Source organism: Protopterus annectens, chromosome 5.part1 (assembly GCF_019279795.1).
Source record: "Protopterus annectens isolate FY-2018-M chromosome 5.part1, PAN1.0, whole genome shotgun sequence".
In the NCBI taxonomy this organism is placed as follows: domain Eukaryota; kingdom Metazoa; phylum Chordata; order Ceratodontiformes; family Protopteridae; genus Protopterus; species Protopterus annectens.
The window spans coordinates 320,003,854-320,022,697 of record NC_056736.1 but is presented as its reverse complement, the minus strand read 5'-3'; the positions used below and the strand labels follow the sequence as shown (position 1 = coordinate 320,022,697).

The 18,844-nt window shown below is 38.6% G+C and overlaps 1 protein-coding gene across 1 annotated transcript; it reads right to left on the bottom strand.

The window, feature by feature from the left end:
* Positions 1-14,658: 14,658 nt before the first annotated feature.
* SOX21 (SRY-box transcription factor 21) lies at positions 14,659-17,662 on the bottom strand. Its single transcript, XM_044072998.1, has one exon. The coding sequence runs from the start codon at positions 16,872-16,874 to the stop codon at positions 16,140-16,142; it is 735 nt and encodes a 244-aa protein (XP_043928933.1). The 5' UTR covers positions 16,875-17,662; the 3' UTR covers positions 14,659-16,139.
* Between the last annotated feature and the right edge of the window lie 1,182 nt (positions 17,663-18,844).

Below are 18,844 nucleotides of genomic sequence, written 5' to 3'. Positions count from 1 at the left end.
TATATACTATGGCATATGCATATTGCTATGGCCACAGCTGTACTACACCCTTTTCTTCTTGTATATGTTGAGTAGCTCAACAGATAACCTACAAACCTTTTGTGCAGAAGACTAGGGGTTCCATTTCCACACCAAGTAGTTGGATTAATTTTTCAGTTCCGACATTGCAGTGAGTGTAGATGGGGGTTGATGCATTTTTTAGTCTGTTGTCCATTGCATGAAATGCCAGTACCTCAGGCAGATGTAAGACATCCCACAGTACTTACTGAAAAGAGTACGGGAAGTTAACTGGTGCTCTGGCAAAATTTCCCCTAGTCAGTATAAATACCACTTCAGGTCTGCCATGGAAAGACTCCATTAGCCTAGTGGGACTAATCCCATCAACAAACTGCAAATAAAATAAATAAATAAATAAATAAATAAATAAATAAATAAATAAATTGATACGGCATTTGGCTCTTTATTAGTTTTATGACAAAAGTAGCTTCTGAGTTTATCTGTTTCTGCATCCCATCCTATGTTATTTTATCTGGCCTTCCTGTCCCTAATGCATTTTCCAAACTTATGGTCCATTTAAGCTGCATATATTTTATGCCCACTTAATTAAAGACATAGGATGTAAATGTAAACAACATGTCAGAAATGTATGGAACTGCAGGTATAGAAGCAATTAAGGTATTAGGAGCTAGCCAAACACTTATACGTAGTGGGTCAGGGGGACTTTCCCAGACATGAACAGTCACTTGCAGTGTTACATGGGGGTAGAACTGAGAATACCTTAGACATTAGCATGTTATTATACTGATAGCTAGTGGGGTGTGAAGGTGGGGTTATATTTCAAATGTAGGGAGGAATGGTAGGAGAATTATGCACTGGTTGAGTTACATGTCACATAAGCTTCCCTATAGATTCCAATCCATGTAGCCAACTAGAATGCATAGCAAAGGCTTCTGTTCTCCCACCAGGGGCAAATAGTTACTTATACGCTACATACAGCTTATATTATGTGGCTTGGTATCTGATGGATCTTTGGCAGTTAGATCTATGCTATGCCTAATCATTATTTTAATGAATTGCAGCAACCCACCACCATCATCCTCCCCAATGCAGGCACACAGAGTTAGCTGTTCCAACACTAAGAACATTAAATAAATACAACTGCAATTATAGACAACACAAAATGCATTGTTGTGGGCTTTTAGTAACCTACATATGAATGATATGGGCCTGTTGTTTGATTTCTGACTTCTGTGTGCATTTAGTCTACCCGATATGTAATAACATACAAGAATATTTATGTAAAGCACTGTACTTTGCATGTCAGACATGATGAATGCTTTCAAATGAAAAGCCTTTAACAGATGTATCCCACTTGTAAAGCACATGGATGGCACAGTGGAGCAGTGGTAGTGTTGTCACCTCACAGCAAGAGGTTCTCTGGTTCAATGCTGGGTGCTTTCTGTGTGGAGTTTGCATGTCCTCCCTGCATTCATGTGGGTTTCCTCCGGGTGCTCCAGTTTCCTCCCACGTTACAAAGACATGCATCTGGAGCATTTCTCCCCAGGCCTCTGCTGAAAATTGTCTCATTCCAAGTCGGACTTTCCTGGTTAACAAATGTAAAATAAATAAAGTCAGCAAATTGGTGTGATCACAGTTGGCAATGCCATTTGAGCATGGGGAGAACTTCCAGCAAAGTGAAATAAAATAGGAAACATAAGCGCTACTATGAATACAACATCTTGCAATATGTTACTTCTTCTAACAGCCACATGTGATATACGAGGCAAGCATTTTACTTAAGACTGGATCTAAGATGCTACTTGGCCAAACTGTTTTGCCTCTTCTTGGGTATTTGTAATAACAATTGCACATAGATGTTTTTACATTGTTTTGAGAGTACTTAATGCATAGATTGTAATACACAGAGTGAGTAGACTAATTGCCTTATAGTGGTCGTCTATAAAAATGATACTAAGTTTACTTAAAATAATCTTTCTTTAGCTATCAGTTTTTACAATTTCTATATTATTTTTAATCTACCAACAGAATTCTGTATTTCACTACTATTAAAAATCATGTAAGGTATTAATTCTAACAATTTTAGCAACATTTTTCTCTGTGCACTTGGACCATAGAGATTGCTGGTTAAAGTAGGTAGCTTTGATTCTGTAGTTATCTTGACCTTCGAATCAGGAATAACTCTAAAAATACTATCCAGAGTGAAGTGACCTAGGCATAATAAGTAAGGGTAAGAAACCTGAACAAATATGTTTCTCTCATTGCCTGTTAATGAGCCGGGAATAATTAAGGAACTCTGTATCCAAGATGTCACTTGTTTGATTGAGTAAATGTCATATAATAATGGAAAGAACAAAATGGTCTGCTGGAGTACTAAGCCTACAACCTTCTCTAGATTGTGAAGAAAAAGGAACTCTGCAGTGAGAGTGCAGCTCTGCCTGAAAGGGTAATGATACTGTAGGATTTTGGAAGAATGATGGAAATAGCTAAAGTGGATAACAAATGTAAACGTGACATGATCCTTTTAGAAAACTACATTGTCTACCTCATCTTTTAAAACATTTAATTTTGTGTGAAATATTTATGTCATCAGAAAAAAAAACAATACATACTCGATTAACTGGAAAGTTTAGTAAATGACATAACATTTCTCTAAGTAAAACTGAATATATATAATCACCATGTATCTTACTTTCCAAGTTTTTGAAGGCTATGTCTCAAATCTGTTCTGTTTTTTTTTTGTAATTTGTAATGGTAAATTAATCAAATGGTTAACAAATAATCTGTGAAAAAAATGTAATGCTTTGCATGGAGTTAGTATATGGTGAATTTAAAGGGGTACACTTAGAGTTAGTATATTGTGAGTTGAAAGAAGAACAGTGGACTTAGTATACAGTGAATTTAAAGAAAAAAACAGTATGCAGCTCTGCAGAAGCATACATTCATAAGCAGCTACTAGACTTGTTGTGGAGGGAAACCTTTAAGGAGCCTAGCCCAAATTACCAATTAACCCCAAGCACAGTCTTCGTAAGTAACTTGGTTAAGGTCACACATGAGGCAAATAACAGCTGAGAGAATCAAACCCTGTACCACCAGAACTGCTGACTGCAGTCTTAATCCACTGCAGCAATTACCAAACTCTCCCAGGAACTAGATTGGCAGCCAGAAAAAAGGAGCATATGTGTAAGGCAATGGATCAAACAGACAGTGCTCTGACACCCAGTAGATTGACACCATTTAGCTGACACAGACAGGTGGCTGACAGGTATGTGAGATCGACAGTCCTTGAGTAGGGGAATAGTTCCTTTCCATGGGGATTCTGCAATCACAGAGTTTGAATATATAATTAGCTGGGGATTTGGGGAGCACAGCTGCCCACATGATGGGCACAAGGGGGCTTGTCCCCCTGCAAAAAAAAAAAAACACTTGCGATTGGTTTAATCAACACCAGGGTAATCCCCAGAGCATGCGCAGAACATGTCAGTATTAGTGATCTTGCCATTCTGACATCGATCTACTGGGTTTCACAGCGCTGTCTAATTGATCCATAGACTACACCCATATATATATATATATATATATATATATATATATATATATATATATATATACATATATATATATATATATATATATATATATATATATATATATCTATATATAAATATATATAGATGTGTATGTAACTACACAAGGTGTTAGTCTAGATCATAATGTCACTGAACAATTTGTTGAGTAAAAATATATATAAAACTCTAATGCAAGTTCACTGTAGAGTTCTTTGAATGGGACTGTCTGTCTGTTTGTCCTGTCTGTGCCTGTGTGTTTGCACACATATGTGGTCAGGTGTAATTCTGAAATTCCTTGCAGTGAGAGGTAGTCGTACTTTTTATTAAAAGTAACTGTATAGCTATTAGTTACCTATAACCTGGATGTAATAACTTTTTATTGGACTTGTCTGTGATTAATATAACTAATGATGTTTCTATCACTATGTTGGCTTGTCTGTAGACCTGCTTGCAACACTCTGCATCTAAAAACAATCAGGATGTCATGCTGCCTCTGCAATTACAATGGCTGTACTTGGTTTTGCTTTAAGAACTGCACATTAGCATCGTCATTACTCTTCCTTGCCAGACTGAGTGTAAAACTGATGAAAAATGGTGAAACACTTTAAATACAACTAGTACTTATTACATTCATTTCTTTGACCTTCCATACATGTGAGACAACAGAAGTTTATTTTTCCTAGTAGTTCTCTCATAATGGCTTTCTTCTTTTATTTACATGAATTGCATAGGTTTTTGCAGACTGCTTTTAGCACAGCTAGCTCCATCCACTCTAAAAAAGGTTTAGCAGTTTGACTGTGCTTTTGAAATGGTGCATAGAACATTGATAGTAGCAGTACTTTATAATGTCTAGGTTGATTAAACATTGAAAACACTTCAGAACAAATGATGCTGTTCTGTAACCAGGAAGATCTTATTAGATATGCTGGTGGGGTATTGGAGGAGTTATTTAGTTACTTCTGGACTCACTGCAAACCGACTCAGGAGATACTCATATCCATATGGTGCTGCTGTTAGAATCTGCACCATTCCATGAATTAAACCACTACAATCTATTATTATTTCTGTAGTAGGAAGCTTATGCATATCTCACTAAAGGAGAGCTTGTTGGCATACAAACAATCAGGACAATCAGAGATGATGCATGATTTAATAACAAAAAATCTAAAACAACTACATACAGACATTTTTATTTGCTTGTTTGTTTGCTTGCTTTTCTGTTTAAATTAATCACAGAACACTTATTGCACTGGACTATTTTACCCAACCTAGAACTTTTATAATGCCATGAATGGATAATGAGGGGATTACACTACAGTCTTGTAAGTATGTCACTTATCTAAATACAAATAACTCAGTGAAAAAAATCTGAAGAAATTTCAATGAACAGCAAGCACATAAAAAGCTTTAAACATGGTGAAAGAAAAACAGTTTACATAATGCTACATACAGCACTTTGGTGGAGTAGATAGATGAATACCTTTCCCCCATATCTTATGTTTATATTGGTATCACATTTGGTGAGACACTCGGTGGACTCAGTGGAGAGATACATAAGATAGTGTAAGAATTATCCATACAGAAACTGCTGATGAATAGACTCCTGAAGGGCTCAGTGTTGCAGCTGGTATGGTGCTGCTTAGTTTGTTAAGCTTTAACATTATACAATAGATGGAAACAGGATAAAAATATAAAAACTGCAGAAACAAGAAGTGTGTGTGTGTGTGTGTGTGTGTGTGTGTGTGTGTGTGTGTGTGTGTGTGTGTGTGTGTGTGTGTGTATGTGTGTGTGTATATATATATATATATATGTGTGTGTGTGTGTGTGTGTGTGTGTGTGTGTGTGTGTGTGTGTGTGTGTGTGTGTGTGTGTGTGTGTGTGTGTGTATGTGAGGGGAAGAGGGTCGCAGCAGCTTCAAGGAAATGTAGTCAAGTAGGAAAAGTGGTGATAGATATGTCCACTAAGCCTTACCTAAAGGTAATGAAAAACCACATACTTTTGCTTGAAAGAACACTAGGAAGTGCACTGGATGAAGCAAATAAAACCTGAAGAGACACTATATGAAAAAATTCAGTGATGACTGGAAACAGGAAGAATGGATCATGTTAGCTCCACTGCCTTAGAGGGATAAAGTCATAATGACAACCCAGGTGATCCAAGTCTGGCTCATAGCTCAGATGCCTCTTGGAGATGGCATTAGTAGGAGAGGAATGATAAGGCTTAAGCCTTCTCACCTCAATTTGGGGGAGGAGAGAGGGTGTGCTTGTTAGGATGCTGTCTATGGTAAAATCTCCAATACAGACTAGAGATCACATGGAAGTGCTTGTCTACAAAGGGACAGGGTCAACTAAACATGTCATGGGAAGGTGTGACATGCATGCAAAGGCACATCACATGGTAATCCCTTAGACATAAATGACCTTGCATAGGATTTAGTGCCTAAAAGTAAGGAAAGAAAAGATGGCTGCCTTTAAGATGACTGCTGTTGGTCAATTGTCATCCTAGGAAGGGGAACAAATAAGCCAGCTGACCAAGGGGCAAACTGATGATTAACAGGCAAAAGGGCCAAAAAGAAAACAAAAATGAATGTTCCATGTTGATCAATGCAAGATATCTAGAAAACAATAATTATAAATCTCTTACTATGCACAGGATTGTGGAATATGCCCATCCTGCATGCACCCATGATAATTTCAACTCATGAACTACAAAGGTATATTGCAAGGATATTTTTTCAAACAGACCGAGGGAGGGAGGATGGAAGGTGATAATGCTATCCTACATGTCATTTGTTTGACCACATCTGGAATACTGTGTGCAGATTTAGAAATTGTACCTATGGAAGGATGTCAAACTCCTACTGGTGGCCCAGTGTATGGTAAAAAAAAAAGATGATGTAGAGACTGCACAGCAGGCACAATAGAACTGCATTAATAGGGCTGAATATTTCACTCAGAAGTAGAAGAGGGGTAGAAGGGTATGACACGGACACATACAAAGGCTTCCCTATACCCCCTTGAGATTAAACTAGATAAGATGCTATCTATTGATGCCTGTCTTGGTGAAATTGTACTCCCAGTCACTATTTTCCATGGGAAATCATTACCAATGTGCACCTAGAAGCTGCACTCCCAATGATTCCTATCTTTTTGGAAGATTTCTCCCTTCTTCATATTTGTGCAATCATGAAGTCAGTATTCATAAGTTACAGGGATATGGAGGGGGTTGCTCCCCACATGGAGGTGTGGGAGGGGAGGCCTACCCCTGTAAAAAAATGCTTTATTTTTTGTTTTTCATACAGACAGATTTACAGCCAGTTGTTTTTTGACTGGTCATAAACTTGTTTAGATGTAACCTGATAAGTCATATTAAAACACATTTATCCTTAAATGTGTCAGATAATTTTGAAGGGTGGGTAGAGTGCAGTCTTTGGAATGTATTTCAATAACATTTCAAAGATGTAGGCTGATTCTCCACAGAAAGGTTTTGGAAAATGATGAAGATGGATTATTTCACTGGGAAAGCAGTATCAATTTACTATCAATTGGCTGCTTAAGAAAGGTTTGGGCAGAATAAAATTGAAAATGTTGGTAGGGGTTAGTGAAGATAATGTGCAAGACATCCAGGAGACAGTGAACTAGATACATGCCTGGACAGAAGGAGGTAGACAGAAGATCATGTTCCTTCTGAAATCTTTGTATATTTCTAAGTTTTCCTGTTTCCCTTTTCTGCAGCTTGCAATAAATGCAAATAGATAAAGAAACTGCAGATGGGTCGTTGTAATGGTAAATGGGACTTTGTAATGAGCATCATCCATGTGAAATAGAAGAAAAACATAAGAAGCAAAATAAAAATACCAGTTCATTCTGAAACCAGAATTCAGATAAACACTACATAAATGAATGCACATTGAGATAAAATAAATAGATTTGCTCAAAAGTATTTAAACTATGTACATTTATATAATCTGTGTGTTTTGCATGGAGAGACATCACTTCTTATTACAAAAAAAATGTTTTTAATCAAATGCCTACTAAAAAAGCTGTAGGAATATTAGTGGAAAGTTATTTAAAACTGTAAATGCATTTTACACACATACAAACACACACACAGACAGACATGCGTGCATGCACGCACATGCACTGTGGTATGTCACATTCAGAAGAACAGAAGCATATGGAATGTTTAATTTTCCCAGGCATCATTCAAACTGAAGCACTGGGAAAGCCATATTTTATGTTTTTGAAGCATTAATTTAACTTATTAATTAATCAGTTAAATCCACTAGACATAATTGCTTGTTTTCATGGGTGGCCCAGAACCACTCTAGGTAAATTATTTGCTTGAGGATATACAGTATGCCATAACTTTCAAATGATCAGGGACACATTTCAACAGAATCAAGGACAAATCCATAAATGATCAGAAACAATCCGACACACTTTTTCAAATATGTATTCATAGAATAAGGGAATGTGAATTAATACACATTTTGTGAAATTAAGACATTTATAATTCCAATTATTGTCATTAATTATTAAGTGTAATCCAATCCCATGAGGGACAGAGTGAAAATCTGAGTCAAAGGTAGAGATGCCCTGAAAATTATGGACAGGTGAGAAGTATGCAGTAGGCAATGTGACACTGAAAGAACCAAACCCCATTCTACAGGATGGCCAGTGCCTTGCATATCTGTTCTAATCTGTGGAAATTATTTAAGCATTCATCTAAAACAATAGCTTTACTGTTATGCAGTGAGCTCGACTCTTTTCTTGTCCATTTAGAATGTTGTTATTATACAATGAAACTGACACGTGAGCCCATTTTATGGCCCTGCAGTTATGCATCCTGCCTAACAAACTAGCACCCTAGTCATATCACCTTTTCACCAATTTATACACGCTGTCTTATGTGTTTTGCTCGACAGTGTTTGGAGATGGCAAAAGTTAAAGACCAAAACAACAACAAAACTTCTCCATAACAAAGCAATTATTTTTTCAGCCTAGTAAGCCTGGCATAGCACTCAACCAATCAGGGACAAATCTCAGCAGAATCAGAGACAATTCCAGAAGTAATCAGGGACAATCATGGACACTTTTAAAATATTAGTACTATTAACTTGAGACAGCGTCAGAACAAGAAAATGTGAAATAATATTTATTTCCGAAGTAAAAGAAGGGTATAACTTCAAATATTTTCATTATTTATTAAGTATAATTGACCACCTTTTCTCCAAAGGTTACCAGTTTTAGGAGGGGATTAAAAGGGACAGGGCTAAATTTTGACTCAAAATCAGGGACGTCCTTGAAAATCAGGGAAAGTTAAAAGGTATGACCCTGGCTTTTCGGCTGAAACTAGAAATGGAAAGTTCTGTGTGTTGACTCTCAGAATTAAACTGCTGACTTCGAAGAAGAGCTGAAGTTCGGAACAGTGTGAAATTATTGCTGCCCAGCATTTCTGGGATTACTGAATCGCGCTTTTCACATCCAGATTTATAGTAAATAGCTAGCCGTTGGCATTTTTCAAGCATGGGCAGTAGAGATAGCTGTTTTGAGTAAAATCGTTTGGGACCTTGTCTCATAATCAAGTACATTCGTTTTAAACTGTCTGCTAGCAAAGAAAAACAAGTATACAAACACAGAGAATGTGAGCAAATACCCCCTTTACTTACCCATCAGACTAGAGTTAATGATATAAGCATTTTGTGGATCAGTCATTACTTAACTGCAGAAGTTATCTGCCCACTTCAGTTTGCATGCTTGTATTCCTTGTCCTCAGGTGTGAGGCTTCTCTAAATGTTCAAGTGCTGTTTTAGTTTTGCACTTTTGGTTCTTTAATAGAATAATGATGTCTTATAAGCTGTACCTGAAGCTAGTGATAGTTTATTCGGAGTCACTCAAACACTCCCTTTCTTATGAGGCACAAAATATCTGTAAAGAGAAAGAAAGCTGCATCCTCGTATGTCGGCTATGTACACTTGTCTTACAATGCAGCTCAGCCTGCAAGCATTACAAACAAAACGGCCTTTAAAGACCCAAGAGAGTGGCGATTGCTTTCTTTTTCTTTCTTTCTTTTTTCTTTATAGTGTGTGATTAAAAATCTTTGTGTAAGTTTAGCTCAGATATTTAATAACAGTATACTCTTAAACGTGTCCAGACTGAAGGAGGAGGAGAAGAAATAGTGAACAGAGGAGGAGCAAGTGCTAATGTATTGCAATGTCTAAATCATATCACTTGAGATGTGTGGTGGTGATGCAAAGTGTTTGTTTCAGAGAAAATATCAATTATCTATGTAGTGGTGGTGATGCAAATTGTTTCTTTCAGAGGAAAATATAAATTATCTAGAACGTCATCAAATTGCCCAGTCGATATTCTTAAATTAGCATCGTCAAGAGGTAAACTGAGAGAAGAGCAATAAAAATAAAACTTCCCCTTGAGCTGGTCTGGCTTTGACACTAAACGGAACTGTGCCAGTATTCTGAGAACTGTAAGAAGGACGGCTTGATTGGACCAAGTTAATTTTAACTTGAGAATCTTTCTCTTGGTTACAGTTAAACTTCTTGGGAAATCAGAAATTGTTGCAATGTGTTCTGCTACATAAACAATACTCGGGATACTACTGCAGCGATTAAAAACAGTTTTTGACAAGGTGTGCCTTAGAACACAGCAGTACAACCTGATGCTCAGCACGCATCTCTGTACTTTGGGACAACCGAAAGGGACAAGGCCACAATTGAAAATGCACATAATGTCACATCATACAGGAATGCTTTAATTTGTCTCCAGTTTTGGACAAGACAGAAACTGCTGTTTTAGTGCATATGAAGAAAGACTACACGAACATAATTCTATGTCCATGCTCAGGAAACTTTGGACATGACAGTGGGAGAAATAACAAAGTCTTCAGGGCATGGACTTGGTATTATATATGTTGATTGCATAGTTAACAAAAACGTTTCCCAGGAATTAATCACTAGATGTATTTCAAGCACGTCCCCCTACTCAGTCTTATATTTACATAAAGCTATAACAATCGGGGCAATTATTGCTTCAGTAAACATCCTGAGCTGATTTTCCTGTCTTCTTTTGGAGGGGGCGGAGAAAAAAGTTCTCTCACTCTCTCATTCATTTACATAGCTCAGTCTCCACCTTTTTCCATTCAGCCTTCACAAAAAAGTCTATCTATTCAAAAGGCATTTAGCCCATTTCTTTCTTGGCCGGTAAACCTATTCATCAATTGTTATGCCTTGTAGATGGTATTCTCATGCTAATCGGGCGTGTTAAATATCTTTTTGTTCGCCTTTCAGCATTTTGTCATCGGGCTGATCCAGTTTGGGTCCCCCTTTTTATTTATTTATGCGCCTGCTCCCATTCAGGGGGCTCATGTATTTTTTATTATGTTGTTTCACTGTCATGCAGTGTCAACTCGGCCCATTCAATAGGGGCCGACTCGTAGGGCTGCGGGGACAAAGCGTGTCCACATCACAGCGCCATTCACTGTGGCCAGCTGGATCAGCTGCAGAGGGAGGGCGAGAGAGAGAGAGAGTGAGAGAGAGAGAAAAGGACCTTGTGAATGGAAAGCCCTTACAATGGACACAGAAGAAGTGCACAATGCTAACAGTTTTCCAAATACCACTGATTGCTTTCTTCACAATGAGCAGAAAGCAGCCGCTTTCTCTGAGCTCCACTTCAACAAACAACACTCTCACAAAACCTTCCAACCCAGCGTTTTGTTCCTAGACAAAACCTCCTCGACTGTCTAAACGCTCCCACTGAAGGAAGGAAAGAAAAGGTCTATTCAGGAACAACCCCCCTTTATCTTCTTTCCCTGATACAGAAAAGAAGAAAAAGGAGGGAAATTGTCCGTGAATTAATAATAGCAGCTTTCCCAAAAAAATGATGACCTTTGAGAAAGGAGGAGGAAGACAGTACATAGATTAAAAAGAAATGCTAATGTAACTGATACCACTTCCATCCATGCCACTCTAAAAAGCAACAGTATTCAGCTACATGGGCAGCACAATTTACAGTAACTGTCACGGGAAACATACTTCAGACAGAATGTTTTATCAAAATACCGGCGGTAAGATCTGTAGAATTAAAGTTTTAAGATAGAAACATTTTTGCTAATGTTAAAAACTAGACAACGCATCGCGTTTACTCAAGTTACAGGTGCAGACTCATTCTGCAGGCAGAGTAAACCAGAAATAAAGGCAGGATTGGATTTACAGTATAATTTTGAGTTATTCAAAAATGGCTTAGTAATGTCTCAGACCTAGAACATGAAACAGGTGGTCTCAAATATCTGATGACAGTAGATGAAATAAAGGAGAAACCGTTTATGAGCTACAAACAAGGATTTCAAATTGCACTACGAATTGTAATAGATCTTATTCCTGTTATTACCTTCAGTCTCACTTGAGCAAACAAAATTTTAGCCACAGCTTACTTGTGTGTGTGCGTGTGTTTATATGTGTGTGTTCTTACAGATTGTGTGTTAAAGTGTTCCTTTTATGTTTTACCTACAAACATCCAAAGGAAATGTAATAGGTATAACTTTAGTGATACAGCCATACATCCTTCTGTATTACTCAGAATACAATGATTCATATATGCAATACCCCCCCCCCCCACACACACACACACACACCCACACAGTATAGAGCTTTCATGCCTGAGTGGTAAATCATGCATCCTGCTTGGCAAGTTGAAACATGGACAAAGTAAAATACAACAAATGACATAACCTCGAATCTGTTTTCCTTTGGTTCTGCAATGTATTTTTTACTACAAATCTTTCAGTGTATTCAGCAGAAAGAGAGGTCATTAAAGATTTGGAGATGAAGGGTCATTTCCAGGAGGCTGCAGGAAGTCCCTTGTAGTGAAGCGCTGAGTGAACACAAAAGGAAAAAAGCAGAAGGATGAAAAGATTTAATTAACCGTGTCTTGGATAATTACCCCTGGATACTCAAAATTAGTTTTGCATAATCGCACAGAACCACGTAAAATATGTATGCAGAATAACTTTTAACTATACAGAAGTGTCTCCCATATATAAAAGTAGCACTAGCACCATATGTTCCCAGCAATTGTTTATTTCTTTTTTTTTCTTAACCGAGGTGGAAACGAAGTCTACATTAACAGTTTAAATGGAAGTATACACCTTTAATCTGCACACAGGATTCCTCAAAATTAGAGTCTTGGTGGCGCAAAATATCCAACTCAACTAAGAAAAAGTAGCCCTGCTTAATCACCTGTCTTCATATTGATTACATTCTCTGTCGGTTGTGACGCTGAGGACAGGTTTTTCAGGACAGAATAGACTACAAATATATAACAGTTCTCATACAACAGAACACCGTGAAAACTAAGACTGATGTACATCGGCATAACAAAACAGACACGTTACGCAGAATCACCCATATCGCGCATGCTACAGGCATTATAGCATGTGTGATATACTATATACATACCCCCCCCCCCCCCGCACACACACATGCGCGCAGATTGCGCGGCGCAGTCCACCATCATACATATAAATGTAATGGAAACAGTTGCGCGTACCTTTTGGGTATAATAAAGCACTAGCAATCTGTGAGTTACAAAGAAACGAACACATCAGAATGTTTGAAATGTGTGTGTACCCGAAATACAAACTTTTTAAGAAGTTTTTAGAAATGAGACTCAGCTATCACAACTTTTTAATTAATGATTAAAGACCGTGTGGAACTATAAACTTAAAGTGACTCCCTCACTACTCACAGAAAACCTCGTTTTCTTTTGATTTGTAGTGCAAATTATTTTATGTGAAATATATGATCTGTATATGTGTAGGATGGGTTCGACATAATTTATAATACTCAAGAGAAAAACCCAGGAACTTATGATACATGCGATTAAGTCCAAATTAAATGAATCGGTGTCTCCCCTATTACTGTTGATGCATAGAAGTGTTTTATGATACTTCATCTGTGACTCAGAAAATAAAGTTATTGACGATATAGCAAGTTTTAAGTATTAGCAACTTCATCTGGTGTGTGTGTGTGTGTGTGTGTGTGTAAGAGTCAGACGTATTCGTTTCATTCAGGACACAGAGAACCGCTATCTAGCTTTATGCAATCTGTGTCGTGCACCAAAACGACAGTATTAACACAAGTCCCTTCTGATTGTGTCACTGAACTATTGTACATGCTATTAGTACAAACTATTAGTTTGGAGATATCATCACCGTTAATTAAAATGCAGTATTGCTGAAATATTACCTCACCTCAGATAATTTTAAAATATACGTAGATGTGGTATCAGCGAATAAATTTGGAACCCAAAGTGAAGAGATGTCGGCTGATAAAAGCTTTAATAAACTAGCACCATCAGATGATGCTAATGACAGCAATCACGACAAGCCTCCCTTGAAAAGTATTTTCTTATTAACATCTCTCTCGCACACACGCACACACACTACAGTTACCCAACAGAACTGTTACTACCACTATCCGACATAAATGTCAAGTATCCTTTGCAAATGGTGATAAGTGGGGGCATCTATCAGCCGCCACCAGAGTGCTAAAGATTAAAAAATGACTAAAAGTGATGGTGACTTTAAACAGGTTTAGCAGTGAATCTAAAAAGTTGCAACAGCTTGGGAAAACTTTTAAAAACAATTACATTTAAAGAATTACTGACGGTCCGGAGTCCAAAAATTACTTAAAAAGAAAAGGGAATAGGAAGTGGTTATAAAGTTGATAGGAAAATTTAACAAATAATGAATTAACTGGAGCTGTCTCTAGAATAGTAACGGAGTCCATGAATTCACCTCTTTGCTCTTGTATGCGTTTCAGTACAGGGACCCAGTTTTATCAACTTCCACATTCGTGATTAAAAAAGTGATAAATGCATTTTGGCCTGTTGATAACAATGACTTGAGTTAGATTAGCCAGCAAATCTATTCAGTGGAGGAACAAAGGCTGCCTTTACAGGATATTTTATACTTCACCTGGACCAAGGAAGGACACAAGCAGCTCTGATAGAAATCTTGTTAGCAATTCAGTAAGAACTAGATATTTCCATTTGACTATGTTTTAGGCTTTATTAAACCGTTTTTATTCCAAAAGAATAAAGAAAATATTAAGCAATTTATTTACACAGATAGATTAACCGCCTAACATTAAATTAAAACAAAAATATACACAACGAAAGCAATAGCAGGAAAACGTTAGTTCAAATGAATACTTGAAATCATATAAACGCAGAACTGAAAATCTCTGGATTTACAGACATTTATCCAACCATACATGTTGAAAAGTAAACAGTTAAAAATTAGAAGTGAGGGGCTATTTTTTCTATAATTTCATTCAGATACACGTTGTTTAGGGTGGTACCTAAACTGGAAAAGGGCAGTCCCAGAGTTTAATACAGTTCCACTCTTCAAGTGTTGCCCATGTACCAAATGAATGAGTGAAATGGGGGGCTTATACAGTGTTGAACGTAATAATAAATATGCAAATAGTTTTAGAAAGTTCAGTCCTTAGCATATTTGTTTTCATCAGTCCTGTGTCAACTGCTTCATATGGTTGTCCTAATTTATGTAAACCACTAATAAATTCTGAGTTAAGAAAACACTGTATATCATTTGGGAAAAGATAGAAAATATGTAACTACAAACCTAAGACTTTTGCACAAATGTACACATTTACAGTCTTTTGCAGACCTGTGGTGCCTCCACAAAAACGAGAGGGAATAATACACGTGAGTATCTCTGCAGGAACCTCCCTGGAAGTTGGAAAACGTTGAATTTGTGTCTAGTTTTGCTGCTGTACAGTACATGTCATTTCCAGTCAGGAAGGCATATGTGACAATAACCAGTATAGTAAAGAAGGATAGCTTTCACTTCTTTCTTGACTACATAGTCTCAGTTTAACGAGTGTGTGTGTGTGTGAGAGAGAGAGACAAAGCTTACATGACTGGAAATAACCAGCCCAGTGCATTTACTGGCGCATATGACGACATTTAGTCCAACTTTGTTTTCTTCCTGTCGCTCAGTTACTTGGCTGCTTACAGAATACCGTGTCTAAATGTGACAAATAGCAGGGAGTGAGGGCGAAACATTCCTCAGGTGCAACTACACCGAACACACATTCCATAATCAACAGGTAGTTAGTCGACTGCAGGGAATGATTATCGACCCTTAGTAACAATATATTTGCAAGAGTTTCCAAGAACAAGCGCAACAAGCAGAAACAGAGCCAAACAACTGCCACAGATTACGGTGAGCTTTCCCTTCTGCACACTGTTAAGATTCTCACTGTTGCGAGATACCTGCCGCAAAAACATGAGGTGTCAGTTCCAATTGTTTGTTCATTTTTGTTTTCAAAAATAAACATCAGTCTTTCAGAGTCTGTAACTAATACGACCACAAGGATCTTGCTAGAATTGCAAGTCACACCCAGTTCATTGCAGGCAAACAGGACCTTGGACTGCCTCGCCCGGAGCGCACGCATTGTTGATTGTATCCAGCCCCAGTAGTGAGGGGCTCCATTAAATTAGTCCCCTGTTGTCATAAGGCCGTACCATAGGATGGATAGGGTTCCAGTTGAGGTTTGCCCATTCCAGGTAGCAAGATGTAGGCGAGAGGTTGTTGCAACCCAGGGCCAGGCCAGGCGCTGCAGTTACAAGGGATCATGTAACCTGGGTTGCCCGGAGACGGGTGTGAGTGCGTGTGTCCGTGGCCTCCAGCACTGCCAAACGCTCCAGCCGCACCTGGGTAAGCTGTGAGAGGTGAGGCATATGACAGTGGAGAGCCGGATAGCTCGGCCATCTTAGAGCCAAGCTCAAAAAGGGAGTATGGGCTGCTAGCTGCTGGAGGAAAAAACACCCGAGCTGCGGCTGCAGCTGCTGCTGCAGCTGCCTTTTCGGGATTAGCAAGCAAGGAATCTGACAGGATCCCTGGTGGCAGGCCGCCACCAGCCTTTAAGCCATCATGCTCAACTGCTAAGCTGTAGGGCACTGGAAAAGCAAATTTGTCCTTCTTAAGGAGAGTCTTGGGCTTACGACGTGGTCGATATTTATAGTCCGGGTGTTCCTTCATGTGCATGGCACGCAGCCGTTTGGCTTCATCAATAAAGGGCCGTTTGTCCGACTCACTGAGGAGTTTCCATTCAGCACCTAAGCGCTTGCTAATTTCGGAGTTATGCATCTTCGGGTTTTCCTGGGCCATTTTTCGGCGTTGTGCTCTTGACCACACCATGAATGCATTCATTGGTCGCTTAACATGATCCACTGGTTTCGACATGTCGTGGTCACAGTATACGGACACTTCTGCAACTGAGCAGCCTTCAGAATTCTTAACTTTTTTCGTTTTGAGCTCGAGTTCAAAAACAAACTACAAATAGAACGACTGTCCAATAGTCACTGGTGATCGATCATTAGAAACACCTCAGTGTAGACTGTCTGTGGTGGGTGTTGGCAGGCCAACATCATAACAAGCTTTCATTTTCTTTTTCTCAACCAATATCACTTGTTTTCACTTGACCGACTTTTAACGGGACAGTAACAACAAGATGTGCAATTTCTAAAGACGCCGCAGCAATTAAATCAAATAAACCAGTCTAATATGATGAGCATAGTTTTGCAGCCCCTCTTTAGTTTATTTGCAAGAAATTAGCAGCAGTGCAAGGTAATGCTTGACCGTAAGGTTCTTTACAACTTTCCGTAGCAGGTGTCTCCACAGAATTACTGCAGATTTAGTAAGACAGGTCAAAGAAACATAGTATTTCTGCCTATGGTAATGTGTTCACAGCTCACAGATTGTTCGATGCTTTTCCTTCTTTCTGTAACACGGAAGCGTTGAGGATTCTTCTCGACCAGGTGCTTAATACGAAAAAAAGTGCATTTGAAGTTGAGTTACTGGGTAAACTGTTGCAGCAACAGCCGTCCGCGAAAACAGCGACTGGACTCTTGCGATTTTTGCTGTTCTTTTGGCATTCGCATGCAGGGCAGGAATGCACGGCTGCTAGGAGGTGGTGGCGGGCAGCACAAACCTTGCATCTATCGGTAAAGTGAAGGGAGTGAGCGGTCGAGGCAGTCCACACGTGTAATAAGAGGCGTTCCAAAGCAGGTAGATAAGCTACGCGCACGCGCACTCAGCACCCGGCCGCATCTCATATTTGCTATGTCAGGGGAGTTGCAATTTTCACGGAGTGCCCGCCCATACCAAAAGTCTGTCAGGGTAAATACACCAATTTACCCTACCTGGCTGGTACACTGTTCTCTTGAGCCTTGTAGTCATGTCTAAATTGAGTTAATTAAACTTTGGCCAGTTTGGAGAAAGTATCTGTAGAGTATTCATCCGTGTAGTTGCACCGGATTGTACAAAGTCCAACTCACTGACAATTTGGGGAATAATACCAATTTGTGAAAATTTAAGTACAACATGACAATGCCGTACTCAGTTCACCCGAACACACACACACACACGCTCTCCGTTAAGCATGCGTTCAAAAGTGCGTAATGAGTATTACGGACCCAGAGTATACCTGTCAGGTTCCTGCCCCCACCAGGAGAGACGAAGTAGTTTTAGTACTATTTTGTTGTCTTCGCAGCCTGAGAATGTTGTTAGCCATCCTATTTTGCCATTAAAATGCACACATGTAAAGGCTGGTTCATGTGCTGTTAAGAATTACCAGCATCATTTTAAACTGTTGACCCTATCTTATACAACCGTAAACAGGTGTTCTTATATGACTAGTCCAAGCTGTATACAATTTATTTGGGGATCTGTGTTTTAGCTTTAGTTCTTTTATTATCATGAAGACATAGCCTATAGTATTTCAGAGGCAGAAAAAATATGTACTCACTCGAATACATGAAACATGTCTTGTACGCCACTGACCTAACAGGAAATAACTAGAGAAAAAAATTATAAAGTGTGCATGAAGAATGACCACCCTGAATAGTAGTTTTGTATAAATAAGCAACGTGCCTACCCGTGCAGGTCTATCATTTAAATCTTAAGCTACTTTCTTATTAAAAAGTTGGTTGACAGACCAGCGCTTGTCAGATGTTCCAGCCACATAAACATCTATACTTTTAGAGTATATGGAAACCCTTGTTGGTGCCCCGAACATTTTGCGGTTTAATTTGCCAACAAATCAGACATCTTAAACTGGAGTATCTAAAGAAAAACGTCAAATGTAGTCTCGGGTTGCCTTGCCCACTGCTATTTAAACGCACTTCGAGTTACATTTAGGTAACTGATTGAAG